Below are 18,599 nucleotides of genomic sequence, written 5' to 3' on the forward strand. Positions count from 1 at the left end.
TGTATGTGTGTACGCACGTGCTCCTAAGAAAGGTAGACTGAGATCCGTTATAAGCATTAAACTATTTATCTTGTTACATCATTTATGTATAGACGTATTCCCTCACAAGGATTTGTTTTTAAATTTTTCGTTATATTTGGTGTGGATAGTGACTTACCTTATCCAATGCAACTATTTAAAGTGGAGAAGTCAGCGGCATAGAGACTTAACTTATCCAATGCAACTATTTAAAGTGGAGAAGTCAGAGGCATAGACAGCAGGTTTAACAGTGGGATCCATCAAAGGAGCATTACAGCAGAGTTTATTCATATTTCTTTATTATCTTCATCTGTCTGATCTGTCTGTTCTAGAAATGACATGCCTTTAATGGGGTATACAAGGGTATTTCATGAGTTTCATTATTATCCTTACAACTTGGCATCATCTTTAGTTTTACGTATTTGTAGGGCATTGCATCATAAAATAAGTAAATGCTGTAGAAAATGTGTAAAATTATAATAATAAAGTTATTCTTTTCAAGCACGTTATTAACTAAGAGACCATAGTGCCTTGGCCACTAAGCCCTCTAGGTGATAGCTTGAAAAAGCATTTGAAGCTTATAGTGATATGTAAAAAGGTTAACAAAATGGACTCTGAACTGTTCAGACTGAAACACCATTAAACCAAAAACTGAACAAGAAATGCAGGGTCAAGAAACCACAGCTTCAGTAAATAAGCACTTTTTAATACATAGGTAAAATCACAATAAAAACAGTACATTGAACGCTTTTGTTCCTAGAGAAATGGGACTTCATCAGAATGCACAGTTGGAAACCACATCCTCCTAATATATGGAAATTTAAATCATGTGACCCTGAAGAACAATCTTAATTTAAACCTATAGTTTAATTAAAAACTATTTCAACAAATTAAACATTTAAACATATATATATATATATATATATATATATATATATATATATATATATATGCACATGGTATACATATATAACCAAATAGATCTTTTGTACTAAGCATTTAAAAATTGTTTTCAAAGACCACAAAGGGGGAACAGTACGTATATTAGGAGGCTGTGGTTTCCTGTTGTGCATTCTGATGAAGTCCCATTTCTCTAGGGACGAAAGCGCTCAGTGTACTGTTTTTATTGCAATGTTATCTACGTATTAAAAATTGTTTATTTACTAGAGCTGTTGTTTCTTGACCCTGCATTTTACATTTGGTTTTTGATTTAATGTGTAAAAAGATAAAAATTGCCACATGATTTCTGTGAGTTTCAGTGTTGCAGTTAATATGTGTGGGATCTCTGCCACGAGCTGAGTCAGTCATCTGGCCTGATTTTCAGAGCCAAGCATCTTTCTCGCTTGTGCAGAGTCAGTACCTTCCTTCAGAAGCTGGCATGCCCTAAAATAAAGGGGCATCTTCTTGTGCCATCTTCACTTCTGTGGCCATGTGCATATGTTACATGTAAAGATGATCGGTCTTTCATGTGGAGTCACCAATCATTTACATGGATTTGCTCATGTACTGACTATGGTGAGCAAAATAGAGTATACTAAACTTTGAATTATCTCTATAACCTCTTCATTTTGGCTCTAACTATGCTAATCTTTATTCCTGCAAATATGACTTGCATAAAGTTCATACTAAACTCTACTGTAAATGTGGATTGCTCTTCTTGTTTTGCTTATATTCCCTCTGCCTAAACAATCACTGTAGACAACAGTGCATGTAGCTTTGCTATACTTGTACTTTACCGCTGTGTTGTACCCAAGTCCTGAAACAGTACTATACATTTTTTTGTCTTTTTTGTAATGAGACCTGTAAATCGTTGTTTATGTGCTACCTGTTCATTGTCTCTCTTCTGTCAGGGCCACATGTGAAAATGGACTGTTTGTCCAGATGGACTTTCCCAGTAAACAAATGTAAAATAAATAAATTGTCCATTATGGAAATATTATTTATTGTATTGCATTACACTGATCGCCTTTGTAGTATTTGTTGGCAAACCAATATGCTGTCGTCTTTAAGGTATGTCTGTCCTTCAGAACCTTTAAGATGCGTCTGCCATACTGAAACTAAATAGGTAGGCTTGTGAAAGACTAATTCCACAAAAGGACTCAATTCACCCACCATTTGCAGTGCAAATCCGATCATGATGTCCCTGATTTGCCAGGTTTTGTCATGGGGGTCCTCCAGTAGTACTTGGACAAAAGGAAATTTGTGGCCCTAGAGGAGACTTCTGCTATGTCTGCTGAGTTTTATCTTCAGAGTAGTATGGAATTTGTCCAAAGCTAAAAAAAAAAACTCCTAGGAGGGTTTCGGAGTTCACTACAGTAGGGTGATATTCCTATCCATATATCCCTTCTGTGGCTTATAAACTGGAGGTTAGCCATTACTCCTTTAAGACTCATGTTTGAGTTAGCATGTTTGGCACTGTACACCAACTAGCCACCTAGCAGGTCTGCCCCTGTTTCTCCAGCCCCTGGGAGTAGCTGTGACTGTTTTAGATTTCTTCCTCCTCAGTCCCCACATTCTTCATGTTGGCCTCTAACACCTCCTTCCAAACCAAAAGAATAAGGGGCCAATTGACAGTATTCCTGCAGAACTTCCTAGTTGTAGCAACAGAAACTTGAATATGAAAATCATTTTCCATTTCAGTTTACTAGACGTTGCAGTTCCCACTCAAAAACACAGGCCATTCCACTTATTTTAAAGGACCTGGAGCACTAAGTGGTGCTCTCATCCTAGAACTGCTAGTTCAGTTGGTTGTAGAGTCTGTCCCCAGTGATCCAATATGTATGGGATTATATTCAAGACTACCCCTGGTTTCGAGGAAGGAGGGACCCTGATGACACATTCTGGACTTGTCAAAGTAAACAAGTTCCTTTCAGGCCTTGTAGTTCAAAATGTTGACTTTACAGGTTCTGCAGGCCATTTTAAATGCTGTCTAGATGGTTACTCTAGATCCCAATGATGCATATCTTCATGCAGCATTCACAAGGATCATTGTAGTTATCGAAGTCAACAATCAAAATCTTCTCAAAGTATACAAACCATTAATCACTCCAGGCCAACTCCTGCTATCTCATTCCCTAGCTCGTAAATAGAACTCCTTCCTTCCCACATTAGAACTACACAGTCCTCCACTTCCTTCAAAAGCTTTGCTGCACTCTTACCTGTCTTCCAAATGGTAATGTTCCTGCTCCCACCCCTCCTAACCTATTCACTATACCTTCCACTGTACACTCTATCCTCTACTTTCTCCTTCCCCATCTTGTATTCCTTCTCTTACTCTCCTCCTCACTCTTTCACCCTCCCCTTTCTCACTTTCTCCCAACTCTATTTCCCACTATTTCTTTTTCCCAATGACTTTAACACTCTAAGTACTATTGTTTTTTTAAACTAAATTGTTGTATTACTCCATTTTTTACAGTCATTATACTCTGTAAACTTCATAAGCAATTGTACATTTTATTCTTTTTTAACATTGTTTTTGTAATTGTTATGTCTGTAGCTTTGTATATGTATTCTCATGGAGCTTTTCTCCCTGGGCCTCCATTGAAAAAGGGCTCATTCTGGCCCAGTGGACTCTCCCAGTTAAACTGCAAATAAATTAAAATTTGTAGTAGGGGCCAGCACTATCGGTTTACCTCATTGCCTTTTGTTAGTTAGTGCACCCAGGTTCTTTACGTAATGCACACACCCATAAATTGGTTATTACAGAATCAACATTTTATGTTTGGACTTACCTGAGCAATTGTCTTATCCAGGTCCTCTCACAAAAGGATGCAGAGAGGTCTCTAAATTTTACCCTTGAGTGCTTCCATTAGCTGGTACTGTCTGAGAACATTTTCAAATTAAATCTGACCCCAGTCAGATCTGTTTTCCTGGTGGCCAACTTGGACACAGTAGTATCCAGGGCATTTCTGCATCAGGAAAAGGTAGACTGCCCTGCCATCGTCTTCAGGGATATGACACTAAGAACAAAAGTCAGTGGACAGGTGATATTAAAGATGTAGGACTTGTTGCCTCCACTGCTTTATTGGTGCATCTGGGAAGACCTATGAGGAGACTATATTGATTCTTGGGGAACCAACAATTTCTTGGAGTGCCTTGTCCCATTCCTGCCTTTGTCACAAAATAATTAGAGTAGTGTATTTAACAGGTAAGAAAGAGCAAGGATATGCCTTTTTCAGACAATCTGCGCCAAATCAGACACTGACCTAATGCCCTGGGTGTAGTGACTTTCAGGATCTGAGAATGCAGGATGCTTAGAGCCTCGCAGAGTAACAGCACCCCTGCAGGATGAGAGCTGTCTACAAGAGGCCATAATCTAGACAGTCAGAATGTGTGGTTTTGCAGGTCGTTCATAATCCCAAAGTCCCATGAGGGACAATATGAGTGACTTGTAGAATTGGTGTTCACACGAGCGCAGCTGCACTTCCCTGGCCCCTAGCTACAGTATGTGCTACTTATCTTGAAGCCTCCCTTTACAGGCTGTATGTTTCTGATACTGCACCTTTGTACTAGTGCGCATCCAACCCCCACTAGGTGTCAGTACTATAGCAGATCTAACCACCTCCCATCATTTATGATGGCTGGACCAGTGTTAGTCACCAACTCTCATTTCCCCTTCCTGGCTGTTCCGGTGCCAAAGTAGCTAGTTGCTCTCAGATTATTGGACCATAGGCAAGGCTTTATCTGTCTTGCCACAGAGTCAAGCTCCCCCCACCATTTCTGAATGAGGATTAAGTACTGGGGAATTTTGAGCCTGATGTGGTGCTTTATGTGCATCACAGATATGCTCAGCATAGACAAAATAGCAACACGTGCATCCAGAGCAGAGGAGTTTGAGGTCAGAAAACTGTAACCGTTGCTGATGGCCACTTGGCGGAATACTAAGAGTTTACCCATTGCAAAGTACCATTTCAAAGATCGGCCATGTGACATGCAATTGCTTGCTTGTTTGGGCACACTTTGAATCAGGAGACTGTATTTCCAGCAGTCTTATCTTAACTTTTATTCAGCTCAAGTTCAGAAGGTTGGTTTTAAAATGCAATGGAATGTGCTTTAAGTCGGCATTGAATACTAAAACGGTTTATTTATTCAGTAAAGCAAAAACATGTCTTTGACATAACTGAAACTTGCACAGAGCTTTTAGACATAGCAAGTCATCCTGTGAGTTGGTGATTCCACAACTGAAGTTTACTTTTGTAGGATGAAGGACAAAAATACAAGTAGCACAATCTAGTCTTAAATAAAACAAGGACATCTGCTTGCTTTCTTCATCTTTGTATAATTCATAAGGGAGGTCCCAGCCTCAACATTTTGTAAAGGAGGTGACAACAGGCTTAAAGCTTTGTACATGCTTTTGAATGACAGAGAAAGTCTTATCTTACAGATTTTCACTCTGCCTGTTGAGAAGAAATCAGCCTAACTCCTAGTCCCAGTCTTTTAATTAATCTAAAACACAAATCTTTAAGTAGAAACAGTATACCCTCTCTTGGCCCAAAAAATACAAAGCTTTTCTTTGGGCAGACCATTTCTAGTCATACAGTTCAGCAGCTTAGTTTTTTTCCATCTCCTTTCTCAGATGAACTCTGTCTCACAGCTCTCTGATTTTTAAATACCTGCTTAGCCTTTCTGCATTGTTGTTTAAATGGAATTCATCCCTGTTATGGCAGGACAGCCCATAGATATTGTGAAATCTCATGGTTAGATTTCTGTTTTCATGCAATAGTCATTGTGCTCCCTTACATTTCCCTGCCTCAAGGGCTTGAGCAATCTCAGCTGCTAGGATATAGGGGCCATCTGCAGTTCCTTGTTTAAGCTGGACCTGTGTCCATAAAAGAAGGATAAGGTTGCAGGCATGAAAACAACCTGATCCAGTTTTTTGTTCCCTATTCATCCACTGAAGGTCTATGAGAGAGGTAGCGTCTAAGTAAGGATATTTACCATTTAATGGCAAGGCACTCTCCATACTGTAGAATGTTTAGCCTCCCGAGGGGTATTTTTTTTTCTGGTCAAGTAGCACATGGAAACCCCTCCTTATGTTTCTTGAAACAGAACAGTGCAAAACCACACAACATTAGGGGCATCGCCCTGCACAGTCGATTCTTTGCTAAAATCATGGGTGCCCAATCTCATACGTTTACAAAGACAGAATGTGTTTTTTTAAAGACGGGAATGCCTGATCGGTTTCATCAGACCACTGAACCTTGCTAGGGGACAATGCTTTTATCTTATTTGGGAAGAGGGAAAGAATAAAGCATCTGTAGTAGACAGCAAGCCTCAAGAAGGCCCTGATTTTTTTTTTTTTTTTTTTTTTTTTTTATATTAAACGTGGCCTACGCCGGTTCCATTTAGCCTTGACTTTTCTTTCTGTAGTTTCACCAGGCTACATTCAATGGTATAACCCAAATGTTTTGATTTTCTCTGGGCCAGTGTGGCATTTGGCAGGGTTAGCTGTCAAACCTGTTGTTAGGGTAGAATCCAGGACTGCTTGTACCTTGGGTGTTTCTTGGCCACCCCCAGGGAAGATTATTATGCCATCTAAAGTATGCAGCAGCATGCATAGTATGGGATTTCTCATTTCTGTCCATTTCACATAATTTCAAAAACTGTTAACTAGGTAAGTCCACTGGACACACAGGGTCAATTTTTGGGTAAGTAACTTGCTGAGTGTCAAACAGTAGGCAAATAGAGGCTAAGAAATTCACATTTCTGACCACTGCAGGTTTAAAGTCTAGCAGCATTGTCTTAAACTTGACTTTGGGTCAGGCTACATGGCTTGGGTCAGCCATGTCTCTAGGAAGATGGCCAGAGCCACTCTGTCTTATCATTGCTTTAACATATTTCCATTTTATATCTCTTGAGGTTTTCCTTTTGTCAGACTAACTCACTCTGTACTTACTTCCCCCAGTTCCTCAAATATTTCGTACTGTCCATACCAAAAGTCATTGAGTTTGTTCTGCGCTGTTTAAGGAGAAAAGACTAGGTCTTTTTCTTTGGGCAAGAATGTCATTCCCATAGTATTGCTGTTAAAATTCTACTTTTTTGAGCTTCTGGAGTCTGTTCCACGTTTTTCCTTACTACAGGCATAACTACTGCTATTAATTCTTAAATTTCAACAATGTGCCACAGCACATTGAAAAAATGAGTATCTTTATGCTTCAGCATTTCTTTTGCTAAAGCCAGTAGACTTCTGTGGTATCTCCCATAAAGTAGCTGAAATGGAGTGAACTCCATGGATGGCTGGAATACCTTCCTAATGGCAAACAAAATAGGGTTGTGATGTGTACCAGTTTTTCCATCCTTATTAACCACATGCCTGAAACAGTGTACCAGGCCATCCATTTGGTAGTAGTGTGCTGAAGTTGTAAAGCTGTTTACTTGTGTAATAACTGGCAGAGTTTCTACATAATCTTATAGGTTTTTTTTTTTTTTATTTCATTCGATATTACCGTTTGAACTAAACATAAGCACCAGTTCTGTTGCTAGGTTTGGTAGAGGCTATATATAATATCACAGCTTTGATATGTGCAATGTAGTCTAAGAACAGCAAGATATTTGTTCCTTCAAAGTCTTTACAGAATCCATGGCAGCTCTGTTAAAGGGAGTATCATTTATAAATAGTGTTAATGGACAGCAAACACATTTTAAAAGGGGCAGTTTTCTGCCATTTGAGGTAAGCAACACAAAAATCTTTCTATGGTTGAAAAAAATCCCATGCCAGTAGAACTTCCACAAGACTCATTATTTTGTCTTTCCTGCCCTGATTAGTTACCCTGTGTATGGATATGAGCCAAGTTCATCACTGATTCAGAAGACTTTTGGTAATAGTAGTTGGTTTAACCTTGTCTGTCCCGTAAATAAGCTAATGGTCTGATTCCAAATTGGGTGGGGGTGTGAGTGAGTGTCTGATCTTGCATTATAGAAACCCTTTTGCAGACGGTATTTTATTTCTGGGCTCCCTTAAGGTGGGATACTCCTGCTGTGTTTTCTTAAAACTTGCCTTTAGTTGATGGATTATGTAGGTTTCAAAGCAAAACATGCCGTTTGGAGATTCCCTGTTTGGAGCCGTTAATTCCATGGCAGTTGGTCAACCTTCTCTTTCAGCTCTTCACTCAAATGGCAGTAAAAAGGCCTCAATGTCATCAGTGGGACTCATTTTCAGTACTGGGAAACTTGCCATTATCACCTACTTCCCAAACTGTTGCCCTTCCTGGTTATAGGCATACCCTTCGACCAGCTCATGGGACCTTTTCCTGCAGGGTGTGAATAGACTGCCACTGTTCCTCCTTATCTCATCTAAAAAGTTCACAGATGACTGCAAACTGGGAGCCATTATTGAATCCCCAAATGATGTGGATATTCTAAAAAAGGGCCTTACAGAAACAGATGCTTGGTGCCAGAGCTATGGGCTCAAGCTTAATGCCAAGAAATGTATAGTTATCCCCTTTGGGAAAAAACATGTACCCATGAATTACCACATAGGTGGCAGTACACTAAACACACGAAAGTGTGATTAGAGACTTAGGGACACAGGTGGACAGCGGTCTCACCTTCGATAACCACATCGCCACAACAGTCAGGAAATCCTATGTGGCACACCTCATCACTAAGGGTTTTCCATCCAGAAATAAGGAGGTCATTGTCCCACTGTACTCGTCCCTTATTAGACCCATTATAGAGTACAATACTCCGTATGGTATGTACCTCACAAGACATCTGCAACAGCTGGAAAGGCTGCAGAAATACCTCACTAAAAGAATCACAGGCGTAAAGCAGATGCCCTATACTGACCGTCTAAAAAAAACTCCAGCTATAATCTGTGGCATATCGTCTACTCAGAGGCGATCTCTGCGTAACATACAAGGCCATGTCAAACCCTGAGCTGTTGGACATGCTCCACTTAAAAGAAATCCCAGTCCCTCAGAGCCACACGTTCCAGGGATCTAAACCTTATCACAATGAACAAAACATGCTGGGAGGGCTAGGTTCCTCACCCAGAGACTCCCCATACTCTGGAATAGACTGCCCATACATGTCAAGCAGAGCACCTCCTTGGCCCTCTTCAAAAGGAACCTTGACAATTTAATGGGAGATGGGAAATTCACCCCGGGGATCACGTCAGTCGCTTTGCTAGACAGGGGTCCAAGGAAGTAAATATTGTGGGAAGAAATATCCAGGGAATTGTTATGGCTAGGCTTGTATAGGCCCTAGGGCTGGTAGCCTAGTACCAACCTATGAAAGCCTCCATATTTCTCTGAGCTGCTTTGAGGGCACTGAAATGTTATGACTTCCCAACAGGACTTTCAGAGCTCGTTCCTTACAGAGCTGAAATACTGCTGTCTTGTGCAACAAAGCTCAGAAGCAAGGCTTTTGTGGTCTTCTCAATGTTGTCTAAAAAGTCTGTTTCAGAATTCACTAGGCCAGGGAATAGTTTCGATAACAGCTTTAAGTGCTCTAGGTTGGGGTGTACTTTAGAAGACTCCTCAGCACATCCACCAAGTGTGACAAAGTATAGATTGATTGGCCATATTTTGAATTAGAAGATTGCTGTTTTTAACGAGTTTAGGTTAAGGAGAGTGATTTTGAAATACAAAAGTATGCTTTGGTTCAGCATCAAAATATGCTGTTTTTGTTCATCTGAGCAGTTCTTTAACACAGCAGAACTTTGCTTGGAGCTTCTAGAATAAAAAAAAAAAAAAAAAAAATCCAGTAGCAGTTGGCGGTTCCACAAATGAGGTTTACCATTTTTAGGTGCAAGGGCAGAAGTACAGCTGGCTTAACTTTTTAATAAGAGTTGCAGCTTTGTTCTCTTCAGGTTTTGCAAATAGTTTCTAGGGGGAGGTGACAACCTCAACATAACTTAGTCAAGGTATTTTAAAATGACAGTCTTAAAACACAGCCGTACTGGTAAGGTTTCAAACAGAACATTTTAAATTGAGGTTTTCCTTGCAGGCTTTCACTGACTGTGCAGTCTCAGATGTTAGATTTTTAGAGCACAGAACTTTAAACAGGAGCAGTATATCCAATTCTGGCCTGAGAAGGAAAGCCTTTTCATGTAATTGTTTGCTTTCTACATGAGCATACTCAGTAGGAAATCCAAGTTGTGCAGCTTGGAAAAGCATAGTTGTGTGAGCAAGAGAGTTTGTTTTGATTTCAAGTATGTTCTTGCACAACTTAGAGTGATCATTTTTAGATCGTAAGGTAACTCTATCAGTAGCACAATATGTGATCTGTATAAAAAGCAATCTTTATTGAAAATGTTGATAAAACGTTAGTAAACATGTCCCAGTCCCACTGTATGCACTTGCATGTCTCACATTCACAAGAAGCAGTCCCCTACACTGTTGCATCATTTCATCCCTTTTCTCACACTACATTCTTACTTATTTGAGGTGTTTTCTTTTTTCAGATTAGATTGATATAAAGTTTGTTCGTGGCATTTCTTGCACAGCATCATTTTTTTCCTCACTTTTCTCATTAAATCCTGCATGTCAGCAGTCTGTCACTCTACATCTGAATGTGGTATGTGCAGCTACAGTAAATGTATGAATGTTGGTGCATCCAACAGTGTCCATGTTTTGTTAAAGCCCATTTTCTTTGGTATTTTTCCTTAGTCTTATGAAGTCAAGAATCCCTACAGTTGGTGGATTCTTTTGTGTGTGTGGGTTTCCTTTAGAAGGGCGAGTAGGAGAGACTGCTGTTTGACAATTTTTGTTTTAACTGTATAGAGAATACTTGCTTCCCTTATACAGAAGTAGGTGAGGTCAGTGGCTCCCTTTTGCTTGGCATCTTGTTGTAATGTTTGCTGCCCTTCACATTTTCTGGCTTGATAAATGTAGCTGTTTTACTATTGAGCTGCTGTGCTTTTTGTTTAATGGTTACTGCAGACTATGGATATCTGCTGCCTCTGATTAATTGCTTCTTCTGTTTGTTGCTGTTATACTGCAAATGTAGCTCCTGCTTGCTATGCTTTAGTACTTCACTGCATGGCAGAGTTGCTTGTTCATATTCTGTTGTTTCTGCATTTTGTCAGCTGGTACACATCTACTAATTATCTAAAGGACATACTTTGCTAATGCAGAGTGGCTTGTGGTACTAGGCTGCTTGGTCCCTGAAAATAGAGGAGGATATTAAAAATGCTTTCATTGTTTCTAATTTAGTTCTTACAAAATATTGTGTGCGCATGCTTATGAGCAAGTCGTCTTGATTATTTACACACCAATCGCTTAAAAGTAATTTCATAGATGAGGACATGACTTCATGTTTTAAGAATTGTGCTGTAGTATTTTGAATGGTTACAGAGGTATGTTTCCTTCTTGCTCTGTGCTTTTTAGTCTTGTATTGACATTTTTGTGGTCTGTTTTGTACTCATCTTCCAATAAAATTCCTTGATTTTTTTTTTCTTTGTGAACTTCTTGTATTCAGTAGGTCCCAAGTGTTTCCTTGATAACTTTCCAAAGTGTGTAAGTTATGTAATATTGTTGAATATGGAACATTTCTGCTCCCCCATCACTTGGTTTGACTGATATGCAGTTAAATGCATTATGTCAGTGTTTCTTTATATAAAACTGTTATGAAGTTGCAGTGTTCAGGTAAGTTCATTTGTTATCATACTGTATACAGAGGTGTAAGTAAATGAGCTCCTGTTTTTTGTAAAAAGCTTTAACATAGTATAAGTGACAGAATTGCATTGTTGATCATTTTAAGATGAAATTTATGGAATCCTTCTACCGGTATGGTGACAACCATGTTTTCTTTATTGACATATTGCTTTAGGCTGCTGAAGGATGCACTTCAGGACCCTTATTCTGGTGTACGCTATGAGCGCATTTTGGGTGCCTTACTTTCCGCTTGTGGAAAAGGGTTGAGGGAAGAATTTGAGAAGCAAAGTAGACTTGTGCAGCTTTTAGGAGTGGTGGCTGAGAAGGTGCGGCAAGCCAGTGGATCAGCTAGACAGGTGAGTGCTATGTTTTATGCAGGTAGTGTCTAAATCATCACTTGGCATGTGGAGTATTCCCCTCATATTAAAGACTAAGACTATGTATGGGTCAGGAGTCTCATTGCAAATACTTACTAGGTGGAATTATTATGTCTCTTTTCCTAAGATGTCAAACTCACATTTCTTTTTCGTCAAGTGCTCCACCAGTGTTCAGTAGCAAAGGCATCTGGAGGAAGTGGACTTTCATAACAGTTCCTGTTCATTTCAATTCCTGATTGGCAAAATGACACATGAGAAAATTAACATGCAAAAAAAAAGGGAAGAAAATCATTAGTGACGTACAATTCTAAGTGGTCATCTTTTCAGTGTATTCATATTTGTGCTTTTTATTTTATTCCATGTTGGGGTGCAGGTAAAATCATTCTTGTTTTTTAAAGCAAGTTTATTTTTGTTTTTAGTCGGGTAGATTTATATTTTATACTCACATGTACAAGTACATACACATAGACACATGTACATGTTGTACTTTTTAATGTAATGATCTGATATTGTTAATCCTCGTTCATTCCTTACACATGGGTATCGGTCCCGAGCTCGGAACCGAGCCAACCATTTTCCAAGCTCGAGTCAGCTTCAAACTCTCAAGCTAAACTCTTACCCACAATCCCCCTCTCCCTGTTACCTCAGCTTTTGTTTGCCGCGTTGCCATTCGGTCGTGTCAAGCTACTTCTCTTGAGCTAAGTATAGTCAATTATTGTTTAATAGCTTTACAGATTACTTTTCTGTCAGAAAAGTTCCTATTTTGTCTCTTACCCTATCGCATCTAGCGTTTATAATTTCTTCAGGTTTTTCTGCTTTTTCTTTACCACTTTTACCGCGAGGTATTCTCTCTTTACCATCGTTGGTAATCCTTTTCCCTTTTTCTCTCATACCTCATACTATTTGTGAGAACTTTTCTAGTAGAACCTTGTTGGAAAGAAAAAACAAGCTGATACTGAAGGGACTTCTAAAATCTCCCTTTTCAGAGGCTATTTTGGGTCGGAGGCCTCAACCCCTCCTAAAGCCCATAAGAAAACCTTGGATGTTCCTACTAAAGCTAAATCTTTGCCTTCATCCTCATCTGGGGACTCCCGCCAACCAAAACCTAAAAAAACTAAAGTTTCGGCTCTGGAGCTCTGTCAGCCCCAGTGCTTTCGGCACCGAGGCCTTCGGCTCCATTAGTGATTTCGGCTCAGTCTTCTCCTGCAGCCTTCTATATATCGGCACCGAGGGGCTCCTCTGTTCAGACCATTACCACTGTATCAGCACCGACCGTTCAGTCAGCACAGACCTTGACTGCGTCTGCTCAGAGATCTTCCTCGGAACCGGCGCCTTTATTGTTGACTCCAGTTTTGTCGGTTCCAGCTTTGGCACTGACAACCACTTCGGCACCGATCCCTGTGTTGGTGCAGACAATGACCTCGGCACCGATGACTACTTCGGTGCAGACAACAGTAGTCCAGTCTCTCTCGGCACCGTTGTCCTCAGTGCGGTCAGATGAGATGGGCACAGAGTCTGCCTTTTCTGTGGACAGGCCCGTTTCTCCCTTAGTCTCTGTGATGTCCACTAGAAGCCTTTCCGTACATGATGTGTTGCGTCTTGTGGACCAGGTACTGTTGGCCAGAGGTATCCCACCCCTCAGGGACTATCCTTCCTTGGGAGGTGACCACCCATCTCCAAAAACCCCTTCTTATTCTCCTCCTTCATTGCCTTTGAAGTCTATGGATATAGCGCAGTCTTCCCCTTCTACAGTTCCCTTTATGGATTTCACTAAGGAACCGCAGTTGCCTTCATGGCAGGAAGGTTTTGCTATGACCCAGGATGCCAGCTGTGACACGCATAGCTTGCTGCTCCACAGCCATCCAGGGACTCCGAGTCGGCAGGCTGAGCCACTTAGGGGAAGGGTGACCCCTGTTATAGACATACACTCTTCGGGTGGACCAGCCTTCCAACTGATAGAGAGGGCTTTCGCTGCTTCTGGCAATACCGGACTGTCTATATCACCGCCCTCCTCTGATGCACCGGTTTCACAAGTCACATCTAGCGGACACCGGGTGGAAGGGCCGCAGGACATATTCCCTCAGGAACCCCCTTTTCCGCTGTCTTCTCCAGCTTCTCCCACTGAGGAGGTCCACCGGAAAAGTTCATGTAAGAGGAAGCACATGGACTCCACAGAGGAGTCCCTCACCGAAGACACATATTTCGATGAGGGGGAAGGATCCCCTTGGTCACCCTCTGAGGCATCCTTTGGTGATATCCTCAACATCCTGAAACAGAGAGGTGACTGGCAGTCCTCTAATCCAACCTCTGAGGAATTGGTGTTCCTGCAGGCTTTTCGCACCCAGCCCCCTACTTCCTGGGTTACTCCACCTGCCGAAGAACCTGTCCGGCTCATCATGCATCGTGCTTGGAAGGCTCCTGATACCGTCAAAGCTATTCCCTGGAGGCTAGATAAGATCTTGTCCCCTCCTGCTTCGAATCCCCATTGGTCCAAAGGTCTTTCTGTGGATGCTTTGGTGGTGGCGGCCGCAACAAAAAATGATCTGGCAGAAGAAGAAAGCCAGACTGTCCATCCACTTAAAAAGACCCAGGCCCTGGACAGGATAGGGAAGCGCACCTTTGCTTCAGCGACCTTTGCTATCAGGTCCCTGAATTATATGGCACATTTTACCAGGCTTCAAAGGGATCTGGTTTCTGAGCTGTCTGAAACCTTGGCTGGTGCCGTGTCTGATGAGGTCCGTGACAAAGTGGCCTCTCAGCTAGCCACCATTGAATCTACATCTAACTTCTTTGTGCGACTGATATCTCACGCATCAGAAGGAGCAGCTAGAGCAGTGGGTTCAGCTGCAGTCTTGAGATGACACGCCTGGATGCGCTTGTGCAACTTTGCGGAACCTTTTAAGTCTTTTTTTTCTTAATGCCCCCATTGAGGCCTCCTCGTTGTTTGGGCCCAAAGTTAAAAGCACACTGGCCAGATGTGAACAGGACAGTAAGACCCTTTCTGCCATAGGTGACCATTATTCTTCCCCTCAACGTGCTTTCTCCCAAAACCAAAAGAGTGAGAAGATATGGTTCAAGAAATCTCAGGGTCCTTTCCGTGACACACAGGTGGAATTCTCCCCCAGAGGCAGAGGGGGAAACTCACAGGGAAAGACGCTCCTTTCAGGGCAGAGGGGGTCCGCGTAACCAGGGTTCCAGGGATTCTTTCCCTGGTCAATCCTACCAGTGCTCCTGAAGAGTAGCCCAACTCCTTTCCTCTGGAGGTGGTTGGGGACATTTCTCCTTGTGCCCTTCTGCCTGTCTAACCATCACCACTGATTCCTGGGTACAAAGGATTATAACCAGAAGTTATCATATCCCCTTTGATCATATCCCCTTCGATCTTTGTCCCGTCCCTTCACAAAATTTTTCCAACGTTCCACCCAGTCAAAGGGAAGAAGCAGCACTAGAGATAGAAAAGCTGCTAAAAAAGAAGAGTTATCCAAGTAGTCCCTCCAGACCAGATAGGATCCGGATTCTACTCTATTTTTGGTGCCAAAGAAAACTGGGGACTGGAGACCAATTTTGGATCTCAGTGTATTGAACAAGTACAAAAATTCCGGATGGTCACAATACAGTCTATCCTCCCACTTTTGGAAAAAGATGATTGGATGTGCTCTATAGATCTTCAAAATGCGTCATCATCTTCTTCTTTCGGCTTTTTCCCGGTTAGGGGTCACCACAGCAGATCACCTGTCCGCTCATGATTGGCATTGGAGTTTTACAGTGTCGAGTTGCCAGCCCGGCGCCCAACCTTCCACAGAAGGCACACACATGCGCACACTCACGCCTAGGGCCAATTTAGTGTGTCCAATCCACCTACAGCATGTCTTTGGGATGTGGGTGGAAACTGGAGCACCCGGAGAAAACCCACGCGACCACAGGGAGGACATACAGACTCCGCACAGAAGGCACCCCAGCCGAGGATCGAACCAGAAAACCTCTTGCTGTGAATCAGCAACGCTAACCGCTGCACCACCGTGGCCGCCCTCTTCAAGATGCGTACTACCACATAAAGGTGGACAGGCCATCAAGAAGATTTCTGCGCTTCCGTGCGGGAGCCAGTCACTACCAGTTCAGAGTACTGCCCTTCGGACTCTCTACAGCCCCCAGTGTGTTCACAAAGTGCATGGTAGTTGACACAGCTCACTTGCAACTTCAAGGATTCCAGGTGTTTCTATACCTAGACGACTGGCTCATTTCCGCCCCCACCAGACATCTGTTGGAAAAAGCCCTGGAATACTCTCTCCTCGCTGCTCAAAGGCTGGGCATAACCATAAACTGGCAGAAATCCAGTCTTACCCCATCTCAGAATTCATAGGGTGTTATCTTGGACACAAAAAACTGCAGAGCTGCTATTCCAGAGCACAGAATTCTAAGGATAAAACAACAACTAATTCCAATCCTTTCAAAGGAAAAATCCACGGCTCACTCGGTTCTACAGCTGTTGGGTTCCATGGCAGCCTCCATCACCAATGTTCCCCTGGCCAGGTTTCACATGAGGCTTCTACAATGGCTACTGCTCACCCAATGGTATCCTTTTCAGCATCCTCTTTCAGCCATGATTCGGGTAACCCACAGGTGCAGACAGGATTTAAATTGGTGGATGACGCACAATCTCTTACAATGGTCTCGCCCCTTCTCCCCCCAGCAGCCCAAGGCTACAGTGACCACAGACGCCTCCCTGATGGAGTGGGGGGGGGCTATGTCAGGGACATACAGTCCAAGGCACTTGGTCTGAGTTGGAGGCCCATCTGCATATAAATGCTCTAGAGCTGAGGGCGGTGCTTCTGGCATTGCAAGCATTCCATCCCCTGCTGCCGTCTGGGACAATTGCGATTCAATCAGACAACATGGTGGTGGTCTGGTACATCAACAAGCAAGGTGGAACCAAATCTTACCCCTTTTGTCGAGAGGACATGAGGATATGGCAGTGGGCAATGGCTACCAACCGTTGTCTTCTAGCAACGCACATTCCCGGGAGTTCCAACGTGATAGCAGACAGACTCAGCAGGTGCATTCTTCAACCTCACGAGTGGTCCCTGAATCCCTTGATAGTGGCGGAGATCTTCCACTGCTGGGGCCATCCTTGCTGCGACCTCTTTGCATCCCCGACCAACTACAAATGCAGCAACTACTTCGCTCTGATTCCCCCTCCAGGACAGTCACCCAGGGACGCTCTTGTCCATGATTGGCCCTTGGGTCGTCTTTACGCATTTCCACCCTTTCCCTTCATTCCCCAGTTTCTGAAGAAAGCCTGTCGGTTGAAGAGCAAGGTGATCCTCAGCACCATATTGGCCTCGACAGATTTGGTTCCCCTTCCTTTGGCCTCACCTACTAGATCAACCATGGATTCTCCATCAAACCCCGGAGTTGATCTCACACCCACAGAACCTGATTCATCCCAACTTGAACAGCCTGAAGCTCACGGATTGGCTATTCCAATTCCCTTGATTGCCAGGCAGAATGATCTTTCTTTACCAGTACGTGATATTCTCATTACTTCTCATAAGTCTTCCACTAGAATTACTTATCTGAGCAAGTGGAAAAGATTTACCTGTTGGCTGAAAGATAAACAAGTAGACCCCTTTTCAGCACCAGTGTCGATAATACTAGAGTATCTGGCCGACCTGTTTCAATCGGGTCTCTCGGCCTCTACCATTAGAGTTCATTTGGCTGCAATTTCTAATTTTCATGAGGCTGTCCAAGATTCCTCTCTTATGTCTCATAAATTGTGCAAGACCTTTATAAAAGGTGTGAATCATCTGAAGCCACCTTTTAGAGAACCTATTCTACCATGGGATTTATCATTAGTTCTACAAGCTCTGACAATGTCACCTTTCGAATCAGCCTCTTCTTACAACCTCAAGTATTTGTCATGGAAAATCTTGTTTTGGTCACTATTACTTCTGCCTGACGTATTTCTGAACTTCAAGCTTTATGTATCAAGAGTCCATACTTGATTTTTCATAGAGATAGAGTCTCTGAGAACTAATCTGTCAGTTCTGCCTAAAGTGATCTCTGAAATGTCCATTAATCAAGCCATTGAATTGCCAGTTTTCTTTCCCAATCATTCAAACAGAGGAGAGTATTGCCTACATACCCTAGATATACACAGGCAAATCCATTTTTACTTAAACAGGACTAAACCCTTTCGTAAATCTGACCAGTTATTTTTGGCCTTTTCTGGACCTAGATTAGGATCTGCTTTTGCTAAGGTCACATTAGCTAGATGGTTGAAGGACTGTGTGACCTTTATTTATACACAACGTAATATCTTGTTGCCTACTACCATGAAAGCTCATTCAACAAGGTCGGTGGCAACTTCTGCTGCCTTCCATGCCAGAGCTTCTTTACATGACATCTGTGCAGCTGCAACTTGGGCTACGCCTCGTACCTTCATCAATCATTAAAAATTGGATTTGGCCTCCAGGGGAAGAGCATCTTTCGGTTCTGTGGTGCTCAGGAATGTCCTTCCATGAGAGCCTCCCAGGAATAGAGGTAGCTGGGGACTCTGTCTCATGCGTAAGGAATGAACGAGGATTAACAATATCAGATAAAGAAGTTA

The 18,599-nt window shown here is 42.3% G+C and overlaps 1 protein-coding gene across 1 annotated transcript in view; it reads left to right on the top strand.

Annotated features, from left to right (window-relative positions):
• Positions 1-18,599, top strand: part of PIK3C2A (phosphatidylinositol-4-phosphate 3-kinase catalytic subunit type 2 alpha) — a gene marked incomplete in the record, with an annotated part of 1,553,204 nt that overhangs the window by 906,643 nt on the left and 627,962 nt on the right. Inside the window, 1 exon segment of the mRNA XM_044082088.1 lies at positions 11,791-11,971. Within this exon segment, the coding sequence (XP_043938023.1) occupies positions 11,791-11,971 (181 nt within the window).

The sequence above is a fragment of the Protopterus annectens genome, chromosome 9.part0 (genome assembly GCF_019279795.1).
Source record: "Protopterus annectens isolate FY-2018-M chromosome 9.part0, PAN1.0, whole genome shotgun sequence".
NCBI lineage: Eukaryota > Metazoa > Chordata > Ceratodontiformes > Protopteridae > Protopterus > Protopterus annectens.